Source organism: Pinus tabuliformis, chromosome 7, assembly GCF_031772625.1.
Source record: "Pinus tabuliformis cultivar Carrire ecotype Pingquan chromosome 7, CPIR1, whole genome shotgun sequence".
Classification (NCBI taxonomy): domain Eukaryota; kingdom Viridiplantae; phylum Streptophyta; class Pinopsida; order Pinales; family Pinaceae; genus Pinus; species Pinus tabuliformis.
In genome coordinates this window covers 1,729,504,147-1,729,518,330 of record NC_142293.1, presented here as the reverse complement: position 1 = coordinate 1,729,518,330, position 14,184 = coordinate 1,729,504,147, and the positions used below count along the sequence as shown (strand labels likewise).

The window sequence follows — 14,184 nt, the reverse complement described above, 5'->3', positions numbered from 1 at the left end:
CAGTGAATGATATCCCAATATTCACACACATACTTTATAGGGACCAAAATGAAAACTAACCCTTTAATTTTGACTCAATTCAAGTACACTTACATAAGAACCTCAACACTAGGGCAAGCCTTATTTACCATGCTATTGATCCATAACTGCGCAGGGACAGTATATGCCCACCGCTAGATAGAAATGGATAATGCACTTAAAGAATGGGTATATACTGCCCTGAGCAGTGGGTATATACTGCCCTGCCACATTTATGGATCTATAATATGGTAAATAAGACTGGCCCGAGCAGTGGGTATAATGCACTTAAACAGTGGGTATATACTGCCCTGAGCAGTGGGTATATACTGCCCTGCCACATTTATGGATCTATAATTAGTTCACTGCGTTTTCATCTTGTACGTTAAATTTATTATAGTATAATGAATAAATTAGAAACACAGTAAATCAATCAGGCAAGTTCAATAATTTAATACATAAACATGCCTAATATTCCTAATATTTGCCCTGATGGGCAATTAACTCTGGTCGGCATTAAAATGTTAAAGAAGAAATGTACACCGTTCAATGTCGTGTCAAAATCAAACTGAATTTGTTTTCTTCCCCACAAAATCTAAAATGATTGTGTCGCATACAAATGGATCAATTTCTTATCATTGAGGTCCAACTATATCCAGCCCTCTATTTAAAACACGGAGAATCACACTACAAGAATTAGTCTCTTCCTTCATCGAATGCTGAAATGCTCTGTATATAGCCGAGGGACCAAAATCCATCGGCCGTGAATACAGAGGACAGTAAGCGAAAAGCGAGGAGATAATACTTGTCCAAAATGACGAGGGGAAAGCAGAAGATTGAAGCGCAGCGACGAAATGCTGAGAAAAATCAGAAGCAAAAAGGATCTCAGTTTGAGGCCAGAGCTGCAGCCCTCAAATTCACATGCCCCATCTGCAAGGTATGCCTCCTCTCTCATCCGTTTGTTTTCTTTCTGCGAACGAAATTCAATTTCATATCAGTTTCTGAAGTGGGTTCATTTTGTTTTGTGGGTATGGGTGCCCACCTCGTTTTTCTTGGTTTCAGTTGTGTTTTCTTGAACATCAATTACATTCCAGAGCAATCATTTAGTTTATGAGGTTTTTATTCGGTTGAAGGTTAAAATCAGATTTGATATAGCGGATATGGGATTGATCTAGTGGTTATAGGTAGAGAACCCTTTGCATATGGTGGATTCCAGTTAAGGCCGAGGCAGTAGATCAAATTTCTTGCTTTACTGCACCATCCACTATCCAGAGGATATGGTTTTTCCCATTTTTGGGTTTTTTTGTTGGATTTTATTATGATTATGTTACTGTTGCAGTATCACTATCCAGAAGTTACGATTTTATCTTTTTGGGTTTTTTGGATTTTATTATTATTATTGATGATGAGGATGATTACCATTAGACCTTCATTCATTTGTTTTTATAATGGAAAAGACTAGACCTAGCGGCTGCACTGCAGAAATGTACTTCCTTGTTTAGCTGCCAGGTCTGCGGCATATGTTCTGCTAAAATAACTATCAGGACTTGCCCCTGACCTGCACTTAAGAGTTATCTGTCTGAAAAGTAATCTTTACGGATGGGTCAGAGGACCGTGAGAATGGAACCCTGGTAGACAGCTAAGCTTAACACTGTCGATCTCACTGGTGAACTAATGTCCCATTGGAAGAAATAGGGTTTAAACTTTAAAGGCACCCAAACAGAGAACTGTAATTCTTACGGGCACCAACGGTCAAGAATTAGGGTACCTTATTCACAGAAAGCTTCTATTGTTTTTCATCTTATACCCAAAAAAAATTCAAAAAAACATATAAAAGAGAAAATGTTATTGTTTCAATTTTGAAACAAGAATACCGACCCAATATCAGAGGAGTTCCTATTTTTTCCCAACTATTAGGGCACTGCCAGAAGTGGCAGACACTAGGAAGATTTACATGTTTTTATTTTGATATTGAGCTGGAGAAGCTTGTCCCTCAAACCTAAGTCCCTTAGGCCAGTTGCAACAATTTTTTCACTGTGGCTTCGTAGATCTGTACTGGCCACTGAATTTTCGACCCTCACATTCTAGCTGCTTATGGACATCAGGCCACTTTGTTTGTGCTTTTAGACAGTCCTCTGAATAAATTATGGAAGTTAAATAATCAATGAAAAATAAAGCAAAATCCCTCGCACTATTTGAGCTTACAGAAATAAATTCATAGTCTGATGCTTCTGGTATACTAGTGAAGGATGGAGCTTATAAGTGTCATCTAAGGTTGTAGACTACCAGCAACCTCTGATGCCTACGGCATGGTTCGAAAGGAAGTAATTGGAGATGTTTCCTCTGTCAATTGTAACGAGGACATTGAAAGATTCCTTATTGGAACCAGCATCAAACAAAAAATTCTGATAAGATTTCTCTAAACCATGGATTTTTTTTTGGTAATGTAGTTTTCTACCCGTCCAATTTTCTTTATTACCAACTATTTCCTTTCTGCTTACAGATCATCATAGATCGACAAATTTTATCATGGTTCTCTAGGTTGGAAAAATCCCGTAACATGAGAAAGTATGCCGATTGACCTGCTATAAAATTTGATATGACAACCAATCTGTAGATCTAGATATCCTTAGATTGTTAGTGATGAATTCAGGTTATATGTTGCTAATAGATATAGTAGCTAGCTTGATTTAGTGGCAGAACACCTCCAGTTAGCTGCATGTATGATAGCATATAAAGTCATTATGGGCACACACTGCCCAAGCATGCACAGCTTATGGGTGAACTAAACTTTCTATCCGCCGGTTGAATAGACTGGAGGTTTCGTTTCCTATCTCATTGTTGTGTAGGCAGGGGAACCCTCGCTTGTACAGTATGTGTTAAAGCAAAAGTATTGATATGTTTAAGTTATTGTGAAGTTCTTCATGTTTGATGAATACATGTGCTTGTGTGCAGGTCCAACTTGCAAATCAAAATCAGATTGGAGATCATTATTCATCTAAACACCCAAAAGAAAAACCTCCTCTGCAATCTGAGTAACTGTGGACTTGCTGTGTGAAGGTTAAAGATGTCTTAGGAAATATAGCCGTGGCATCCAGTATATTAGTGTTCAGGAACTTATAAATTCCTGCTTACTAAAGTACTATGGGTTATATTGTAAACTCTGTGGATATTTCTGATCTCTGAGTTGAATATGCAAATAAGAGAATTCATCTGTCAGTGTTGAAGATGATGCTTCGGATTTAGTGTCATGGCCATGGAGTCGCTTGTTCCTCAAGTTTTATATCTACGTGCTTGAAGATATTTTCTATCAGGATTGAAGTGAATCATAAAACTTGCTTATTGTTTGTTTCAGGTTTACTATAGGCCATCTTCTCTGTTCTAGTATCTCTTTACAGAGTCCAGACTTGATAAGTGGCTGTATGAACTTTTTTTCGTTCTTATTGCTAACATTTACTGGTAATCTTCAGGTGTTCTCCATTTAATCTTTGCTAGATAAGATTTATTTCATTATAGAAAATCGACAGTAAATACTTGTTGTGGATGGCGCTCAAAATAGTATCTGAATACTTTTTCGTTCTTATTGCTAACATTTACTGGTAATCTTCAGGTGTTCTCCATTAAATCTTTGCTAAATAAGATTTATTTCATTCTAGAAAATCGACAATAAATACTTGTGGATGGTTCTCAAAATAGTATCTGAATACTGTTACTTGTTGGCATTTTGGCATTATTGTCTTATTGTCTGTTTACACAATCCCATCTTTGTACTGTGTCTTTCATGTGGGTGTACATTTATTTCTTAATATGTCTATTGCGTGTAGTTCAAGTGGTTGTGACGAAAAATTGCTACCTTCCCTTTGAGCTTCAAATCTCATTTTATGACATTGCTGTTAGTGAGCCAATCGTTTGAGTTAAATATGATGTATTAATGAGTTGTTAACCTGGCTTTTGATTTGAAAAATCTAGGGCTTACCTTGACTACCATCCTCTGAGTTGTATATGATCTATTCATGAGTTGTTAACATGGTCTTATAATTTGAAGAATCTAGGAACAAGGGAGGATAAGTTGCTTGGAAAAATGTAGTTATTTCCTAATTATTTTATTCTTCCTTTTTTGTTTTAATATTTTCTTTTCATAATGCTAATGGATTGAACTTATGCAAAATATTTTTGAATTGAACAAATGCAAAATATTTTTGTGCTCTCTTATGATCGTTCGTAGAATCGTAGCCTGTTCTTCACCCATGAAGGCATGTAGTACCTATCTATTGTATTCGTCTGGATCTTGTCACTTTGGAAGTACACCTGCACAGAAATATTATGGGAAAATATAGTATAATATGTCAAAGGATGAAATATACAGGAGTAATGATATGCGGTCAGAACGCTTCGAATATATGCACAACTATTGGTTTCAGAAAATGAATAGATCTGCTCATTGAGAAAGTGCAATATATTCTTAATAATTAACTACACATGATTCATGTATGATGGGATACGTAACTTAATAGTCTTCTATCCTCTTGTATTCCATCTATTGTTTTCTTCTTGTTCTTGTCTCTTTGAAAGTTCACCTGCACAGAAATATTATTGGAAAATATATTAGATGAATATTATGAAGCTAAGTAACTTGGAATTGTCAATCCATTATGTGGTGTGCTTTCTGCATTTACATTCCTATCTTTTACAAGACTTAAGAAAAGAATGACGCAAATGTTTGTGAAAATTGCTCATCCTGTATATGTTTTTCATTTATCTTTCGCAGTCATTGTGTAACACTCAAGTTTCAAAGTAAACCTAGTTGGTCTTCTCTCCATTAACAAGAGCTGTAAATTAGTTATAATTACCAGAGTAGAATATTCCCAGCAATTGAGAGATCTATAAATATTCCCTGTTCAAGTATTAGAATAGAGTATCAATGGTTTTGGATTTTTAACTGTTATGGCTGATCACATTAACTATTAATTATGGGTGAGTTTGAGCTTGCATTTCAACATTATAAATCTATGCATGAAGGTCCTGGGTTTTGCATGTATTAATTTTTTTAAATATGATTTCTAGAGATTATGGTTGAGTGGGTTGGGTCTACCTTCCCAGTGCATACGATAGTTTCATCTCGAAGGGCAAAGGTTATTGCTATTTGAGGCTTTATCTCTTTTCGGGGATATTTAGGTCGTGTGTCTGATCTCTTTCAGAGGGAATATCTAGGTTTGAACCCCTATTGGAAAGAGTTATTTGAATCATGAATATTACTGAAGTATTTCTTTACAATGCTTTCTAGGTGCACTCTCTGTAGGTTGCATTAACCTGTTCAATATTTGCCCATTTAGGATTTATGTATAGGGTTAAGATAGAGTGGGACCTTATCTTATATAGCGATTTGCATTTTTCCAAATTACTAGAAATTTGGAAACACAGGCGAGATCATCAATACAGGAATACATCAAACCCTGTTTGCAGGTAAAGAAAACTCTTTACAAGGGCCAATTTAAAGTCTCTTTAAAGTAAACAAACTCAGGTGCCCTAAGAAGCATTGCTTTCCTGCATTATATAAAATCTCAAAATCTTCCAGAGTAGTAATATTTGCCATGACTTGTTTCATGATAAGTTACCTTGCCCATTAAGCCTAATCCTAATCCCATTTTAACAGCAATTATTTATTCTGAGTCATTAAAATCATGGGCATCTGCAAATCATTCTTAAAAATTTATATCTCCATTTCTCAAGTGATTTCCTTTGTTCGATTAAAAATATTCACTGGTTACCCCTGAAGTAGTATTGAATTTTAACTCTCAGCGGCAAGCATATAACTTGATTTGCGCATTTTAAAATAACCATTCCTGTAATGCCGTGAAGAATTATTCCTTTGATTGAAGCATGTATGCCAAAAGCAGTGTATCACATTTTCCTCTGACAGATTGTCACCCTTTCCAGAAGAACACCAAGTGCTTTTGCCACTATGCATACATAGGGAGGCAAGTTGTAGTTCTTTATGGCTGTTAACAATTGATACTTTCAGACATCAGAAAACTAGTTAGGAGTAAGAAGCAGAGATAAAGCATTCTACCATTTGTGGTCTTGAAAGACAAATGTGCGAGTATATCATCTATTAAAATGCTAAACAGTGGGGCAATAATAAATAGGCATTCCATTTTTTTATAATTCTGACTTGTTTTAAATTTACAGACACAAGCAGTGGGGCAGTGACTCACTCATAACTTTTCGTGGCCGTCATTATATTTTATTAAAATTCAGATGGATGACATTTGTTGTTAGAAATATTTTCTAGATGAATTTGTGTAAAAATTTGATGAAACACACAATTTTTTAACACAGTTTCATCCGGAAAATATTTCTAGCATAATTGTGAACTATGAAAATATACATTCCAAGTGATATAAATTATTTTTTCCTCCAAGAATGCCTAGAGTTTCCACTTCATTTTGTAGCCAGTAAACACAACTATACACAACTATACTTTCATGGTTTGGAGGAGGAAACATATGAGTCTACTGTTGAATTTTTTTTTGGCATATGGAGATGGTTGTTAGCTCTCATTATAAAAAAATGTGTCGTCAATATACACTAGACAGTTGAATTATGGCCAAGATACTACTTCATCTTGTTAAACGTTTTGAGGGATGCTCAGAAAAGTTTGTGATGGGCACAATGGCCATCTTACCATAGTTAAATTTGCCCACATCTAACTCCAAATGACCCTATAATGCCAAAATTATGAAACCAATTTTAAACTGTCCACTTTTTAAGCAAATTACATGCTTTCATAGCAACCAATTTTACCATAGTTAAATTTGCCCACATCTAACTCCAAACTCCAAATGACCATATAATGCCAAAATTATGAAACCAATTTTAAACTGTCCACTTTTTAAGCAAATTACATGCTTTCATAGCAACCAATTTTGCTTTCATTGTAGCAACAACATAGTTATCATATTCATAAAAATTGTGGCCTCAAAAGTGAGAATTTTAGCCCTAAAAACCCATATCTTTAGTTTAAATCCTAAATCAGAAAGTGAGGCTACTAGTATATCACTTTTATTTTTACAGGGCTAGGCTAAATTTGCCAGGTTTTTCAATTGTGACCTTAGCAAGTTCATAACGTGCCAATAAGAACCTTAAAATCAACTTTAGAATAAAAAAGTGGTGCTATTTTTACAGGGCTAAATTTGCCAGGTTTTTCTATTGTGACCTTAGCAAGTTCATAACGTGCCAATAAGAACCTTAAAATCAACTTTAGAATAAAAAAGTGGTGCTAATAAGGAAATCCCATTTTTTGGGTTAAAATTACAAATTTGTAATTTAAAATTACAAATCATTTGAAATTATGGCTTTAATCACCTATATTGTTGCCACTAAAATATGAAAATAATGGATTCGGGTTAAAATTACAAATCATTTGAAATTATTGCTTTAATCACCTATATTGTTGCTACTAAAATATGAAAATAATCCAATTGAACCAAAAAATGAAGTTGCCTTTCTTTTTGTGCAACTAAAATTGAACCTATTTTTAAAACCATGGACTTGACCATTAGTATCATTGACACAAAAATCTTTAAAACAATCATCAAATTGAAAATTATAAATCTTTTAACCCATTACCTAAAAGACTAATACTAATATAAACAAAATCTTAAAAAAAAATTAAATAAATAAGTAATAAATGGGAAAAACCCCAGCAAGATAGAAATATGTTTTTTAACTTGTTCTTCATTTTTATTAAAAATAAGTTTTAAGAAAAATCAATTAAAAAAAAAAAAAACTCCCTTTTTAAGGTTTTTGGAAAGAGGCTTGTAATAATTAATAATTATAGAACACCAACCAAAAAAAGTTAAAAAGAAAAAAAGAAAAAAGTTAAAAAGAAAAAACTCCCTTTTTAAGGTTTTTGGAAAAAGGCTTGTAATAATAATAATTAATAATTATAGAACACCAACCAAAAAAAGTTAAAAAGAAAAAAAATGATTTAAGAAACAAAACAACGATGGGCATTATTCCTTTAAGTAATGAGTTAGTGGCGAATGATTAAATGAATCATCCACTCCCTACATTGTTTTTTGCTGCCATTTTTTTAAGTGGTATGCGAGGGGTAGGGCTAGGACGAGGGGAAGGGAGGGAGGTGAGTCCACAACCCATTAACAACTTTATAGTAGACACCCCCCACTCTAGTCATTCTTTTAAGTGTGAGTGTGGGTAGGGCAGTGAAGGTTTTTTTGGGCATTATTCTTTTAAGTGATGAGTTAGTGGGGAATGATTAAATGAATCATCCACTCCCTACATTTCTTTTGCTGCCACTTCTTTAAGTGGTATGCTAGGGCTAGGGGAGGGGGGAAGGGAGGGAGGTGATTCTTGAAAAGAGGGATAGGGGTCCCATGACCCATTAACCACTTTATAGTAGACACCCCCACTGAAGTGTGTGAGTGTCGGTAGGTCGGTGGAGGTTTTTTTTTACAAATAATCAATTGATTTTTATTTTTACATTTATTTTATATTTAGGCCGATAGCCCTTCCTATGCATCAACAATTGTCTTACACTTTTACTCTCCACTTGACATCTGTGCGCCGAGCTTCCGGGAGAGTTCGTGGAGTTTATGGTACAATGCTCAGACTCCATATTCAAATCCGCGTCCATATTCAGTTCAGCAAACCCGCGTTCACAGGTTCCAGATCGTCTCCTTACTCGATTGTAACTCGCTATTGGACTATCTACAAGGAAAAATCAACTCCACCAATGCCATACAGCTCGTTCTGAAACCTATCATCGAGGAAAACTGCCCCGAGGATCCTGGATTGTTCAACAAAAGGCCCAGGGAAGAGACAGACAGAAAGGGGTCTCCAGAAAACCAGATTAACGTGGATAACCACGCTAGGATCGACTGGATTGAGCTGATTAGGGTTTTGGGGAAACCCTTGAAGGACAGAGAAGCCCTTCTGGAATGCAGGAATAAGAATTTTCAGCACGTTATTGCGATGGCAAATAAGAAGGACGAAGAAAGAAAAGTGCCCAAAAAAGGAAAATTTACAGACACCCAATAAGGGCATCAAGAGACCCTTTGAAGAAAAAGGGTTTGAGAAGGATCTTGGGATTGATATTGGGGGAAAATACAGTAAGCCAAATGATGGGTTGAAGGGAAATCCCAGGCTATCCTCAGCATTTAACGCTGGCATTAAATGTAAGTTACAGCAGTAGTGTTGGTGAGGGTGTGACTATAATTCTTGTTCCTAGTGCCTTCCAGACCCTCTTGAATATGTACAATGTGAAGGAATTTTTGGAGGATGGAGTTTACCACACCCCTGATGCCAAGGTGAAGGAGATGCTCAAGAAGCCAGAGTGTATTACTATCCAGAGGAAGAGTGGCCGTGACAAGACAGGGTTTATGTTTGAGGTGAGGGATAAACCATCCGTTTGGTCACCCAGTGACTGGAGTCGTGTCATTGCGGTGTAAGTGCTTGCGAAGGAATGGCAGTTCAAGGTTTGGCCTTTCAAGGACCATGTAGAGATATTCAATAAAAGTAAGTTTTCCTTTTCCTATTTAATTTTCCTGCGTCCATCCGACCCCACAAACGCCATGGGTTGAATTCTCAAACTCAATGCTTTGTTGCAGGAGGTAAGGTGATCAAGATTTATTGGATTTTCTTTTCAATTGTAATGTCATGCATCTAATAGATGGTGTTGATGTTTACAGTCCTGGGGTTTCACATTCGCTTTGAAGATGACAGTGTGGAGTCTGCTAAATTTGCGAGGTAGTGGAATGTGAAGATAGTTTCGGTATGAGATTTAGACCTTTTTGTTACTGTTTCGAGTATTGTCAAGTTTCCGAGCTCTGCTTCTATAACACGCTGCTTATGGATTTGTCTTGTTCCAGATGATGGGATAAATTTCAGTCTATTAGAGCTTATTGTATCATGTACACTCATTTATTTTGCCGTTAATTTTGTATGCTTATTGTTTAGCTCGTGTAATATACCTGCAGATTAGCAAACATAAGCGGCATCAAGATAAAGCTGCAACAATAGAGATTTGGGAAAAGTTGGATGCATACATGCGGGCTAGGAGGTCCAACTCAACATTCTAAATACCAGTGTTCATAGTATTGTCTAGAGGCCGCCTTTATGAATGTATTTGCCATATATATTAAAATGCCTTTAATGGGAGATCCTTGAGCTGCCACAATATTTGTTGCAGCCAGAGATTCTCACTGTTGAAGCACATGGATTAGGTAGTTTTCTATCCCATTACTATAATGTTGCAAATTCCAATTCACAGATACTCTTGAGCTGGTAAGCTCAAAGCAGATTAGAATGGTCATATGCAACTGAAGGCTTTTACACCACTACGTAAAGGTAGAATATACCTTTTCTCCTGGCAGCAAAATGCGGTATAGTATCAGACACTATTTGGAATTTGCTCTATACATCCTGCTTGTTGAATTGTATCCACTAAAATGCCCTTGTTAGGTGGGGCCTACTTTTGGCACATGTAAATGTCAGGTAAAGGTTTTTAAGGGCTTACTTAACTCATAATGTTGTTTACAATGATGTAAAATTTGAAGTTCTATGCACTGAAGTCTTGAAACAATTGTCATAGGAAATTTAGAGGCTTCATCGCTATAAATTGAATTTTTGGTAAGATGGTTAAGTCTCTATCTCGCTATAAATTGTGAGAAAGTTTTTGGTAAGATGGTTCTGTTGGCTGAAACTTTTACATGCGAATTCGCTGTAAATTGAGAGTTTTTTGGTAAGATGGTTATGTTGGCTGAAAACTTTACATACGAACTCGCTATAAATTTAGAGTTTCTGATAAGATGGTTATGTTGGCTGAAATCCTTATATGCCCTGTTTTCCAGGGTTATCCCATACTTGATTGCTTGGGCTTGTATCCAGTACTTTCCGAAAAATGCTATTCAAAAGTGCCTGACTACGTCTTGTCCAAATTCCTTTTGCTTTTGTAGGGTGTGTCAGGTTCCATCTGACAAGCATAAATATTCTCACCGAAGACATCTTTTACTACTTGATTTTAAAGAGTTTAGTCTGCTATATAATGCACAAATTATGTGAACCTCCTATCATGTTATCACTTAATTAAGATTAGCATAAGCATATTGTAGCATTGATAATGTGGGGATTCTTTTAGAAGCTGTAAAAGATTGCATTTTGTTCTGTAATAATTCTCTTTTATTCAATAAGTTCAAATTTTTGAGACATTCGTAGAAGGAAGGAAGACATAGGCATTTATAAAAGAAAGGGAGACATTCCAGAGATGGGATGAAGAAAGGGAGACATATTTAGATTTAGTGATATGAGGAAAGGGAGAAATATAAGAGATATTTAGATTCAGTGATATGGAGGAAAGGGAGAAATATGAGAGATATTTAGATTCAGTGATATGGAGGAACGGGAGAAATATGAGAGATATTTAGATTCGGTGATATGGAGGAAATGGTGATATTCCAAATATTTAGACTTAGGGGTATATATTCTAATTAAACTTCCCTTTTTTTCAAAGCAATTAAATAATAATATTGGACACAATAATATCTATGCAAGAAAAGATTGAATTCCGACAATCAAGAGTATTTTTTGTACTATAAGCCAAATGTTCTCTAGCATTGAATTTGGACAATCAACCAATGCACTGCACTTTGACTACTTTTTCCCAATATCAGTTGAGTTGCCTTCTTTTCACCTCTGAGTTCTGTTGTGCATTGAAACACTTCTATGGTCTTGATTGGTTCTTTAGCTACATGGGTATTTGGACATGTTCTTCACTTCTCTAGATCGCCTCTTCGCTCCGTGGCATGGCTACATCTTCAAGATGGGTTTCTGAGTAAGATGAGTTCTTCTCAAGCGAGCGTGTTCGAAAATATCTACATGGATCTTTGGACATGGTCTTTAATTCTCTAAATTGGCAATTGGCTCCATGGTATGTTTGCATCTTCAAGATAGGTTTCTGAGCAAGATGAGCTCTTCGTTTATCTTGTCAATCTCTTGTAAAAACTGATCATGCAGGTCTGAAGAGGCTGAGGTTGTGTTGCCGGTTTGGCTTTGACAGTTTAGGCTCTCTTTCTCTGAAAGAAAGCTTTTGATGAAGAAAAAATATATATACGTAAAGGAAAATATGAACAAAAGCGTGTTTTCTTTCTAATGTGTTCATTGTTTATTGTATACGTATACCAGTTGCTTTAGGTTGTATCTTGAGCTTGCTCTTTGACAACGACATGGGTGAACTGTTGACACCTAATCCTCACGATTGGGTGAATTCATGTAAATAATTAAATAGGAATGTGGACAGTCATCAGAAGATGAACTGAACAGTCACATCCTTTTGTATATAACAATAACATGCCTAATGGAATAAGATGAATCAGTTTTCTGCCAAAATGGAGTTACTCCTAGCCTGACATGGTATCAGAGCCAACTCTTATTAGCCTTTGTGTCCCTTGTAACTCCCTGTCTGCTCTTCATATAGCTGAGCAGGTTCTTCATAAAATTAGTTGCCCCTCTGCCTGACTGATTCATAAACAAAAAAAGAGGAGTGTTATTGCATCTGCGCCTCCATTGCATGAATTGCATTCACCTGATTACTCTGTCCTGTCTGACTGTTCAGCTCTCTGACTGATTCATAAACGTCTCTGACATGGTAACTGCGCCTGACATGGTATCATTGCATACTATGACTGTGCGGATCCCCAACATCTCCCGCTCGCTGTAGGTTCCTTCGAGCAGAACCAAGGACTCCCACCTCACTTTCACGTGGAAGTATGTCCACAGACTATTATTGATGGTCTCATGTTGTCTCTGTCTGCGGAATGCATGCACTGTGATGTTATATCAAATACCTTCGTATAACTTGTGACTGCCATTTTTATAAGCTGTCGGCCCTTCCTCGGCTTGGTGCTCCATCTATTGAGCGCTACATATCTTCATCCTTGGTGGACCTTCGGTGATTACTAGTCGCACAATTCTTTTTATAAAAAAGAACGTCAGTGCATAAGAACCCTTTCTGAGCTGGTTCGAACTGCCGAATTCTGGTGAGCTGGTGCCTCCACGCAGGATCGCACTGTGGAGTTGTGGACACTTCTCTGGCAAAGCAGAAGCATGGTGCTAGCTGTGGGGTAGCGGAAGAGCTCTCTGGCGAACCGAGACCTGTTCTATTCCAAAGTTTTGCAGCTGTTGTGGCGCAGCGAAGCGCTCTCTGGCGAATCGAGACCCGTTCTATTCCAAAGTTTGGTATCACATTCCGAATTGATTCTTCTCCTTTTGCCTTGCTCGAGGTCTGAATAATACATTAATATTAAAATTGTTTGAATACTCCACGATTAAATTGAAAATTGTGGCTGTGTGTTGAACGTTTTGGAGTTTTGAACATTGTTTAACGCTGCTGTTGATATGACCTGCGGGTTTTGGCTCCGTGAACACTAATTTTGAGACACGGTGAACGCTACCTGAAGCGGAATTCTATTCACATTTTATGAATAGCGTTTGATACTCTTAAAGCATTCTGTTTGGTAAAGATCTTTAGCGCAGCAGAACTCTGTTCATGCCTTCCAATGATCAATAGTATATCAATTGCGTTTGGATGACTTTAATACACTTTGTATATAGTGTTTGTTGTGGTTGCTGGAAATATATACCACGTTGTTGGGCTACCATAGTGTTGTTTTTCTTTTATAAAGCTACTTTCAAAGTGACTAACATAGTTAACGCTTTTGCGTTGGACTGTGTTTAAAGTTGAGGCTAGAATACATTTTGATATCAGAATCAATTTTCTTTTAGCAGCAGAAATATTTTTACAGATCTTGGATTTTACAATGCATTCAATCATATCTATGGTGGGAATAGTTTTCACTGGCAAGGAGAACTATCCCGAATGGTCCCGGATGATAAAACACACCCTCATTTTCAATGAGTTGTGGAAAGGAGTGTGTGTCGGAGAAGGAGACAATGACCCTGTACAGCCTACCTCAGACAAAGAACTCATCATTTGGGAAAACAATAACAGCAAGGCTTATGCATTAATTGCAGCATTTGTAAATGAAGAGGTGAGTCGCCATATTTCGTCATATTCAACTGCCTTTGAAGCCTTACAAAAGCTGAAAGAACTCTATGACTCACATTCTGCACTTGAAGTTGTTCAACTTA

General features: G+C 36.5%; 1 protein-coding gene and 1 pseudogene across 1 annotated transcript; both read left to right on the top strand.

Annotated features, from left to right (window-relative positions):
• Window positions 1–714: 714 nt before the first annotated feature.
• Window positions 715–3,481, top strand: LOC149255248 (uncharacterized). The gene is made up of 2 exons (XM_089460408.1): window positions 715–955; window positions 2,974–3,481. The coding sequence occupies exons 1-2, from the start codon at window positions 833–835 to the stop codon at window positions 3,055–3,057; spliced, it is 207 nt and encodes a 68-aa protein (XP_089316534.1). The 5' UTR covers window positions 715–832; the 3' UTR covers window positions 3,058–3,481.
• Window positions 3,482–8,122: 4,641 nt separating this feature from the next.
• LOC149255247 (protein CDC73 homolog) lies at window positions 8,123–9,647 on the top strand (annotated as a pseudogene).
• Window positions 9,648–14,184: the final 4,537 nt, after the last annotated feature.

What these genes read in the sequence shown, in the direction of transcription:
- LOC149255248 (XM_089460408.1), top strand. Translation starts at nt 833, where the DNA reads ATGACGAGGGGAAAGCAGAAGATTGAAGCGCAGCGACGAAATGCTGAG. An exon ending in TCACATGCCCCATCTGCAAG is followed by an intron (nt 956 to 2,973) that starts GTATGCCTCCTC and finishes GCTTGTGTGCAG; the next exon opens with GTCCAACTTGCAAATCAAAA.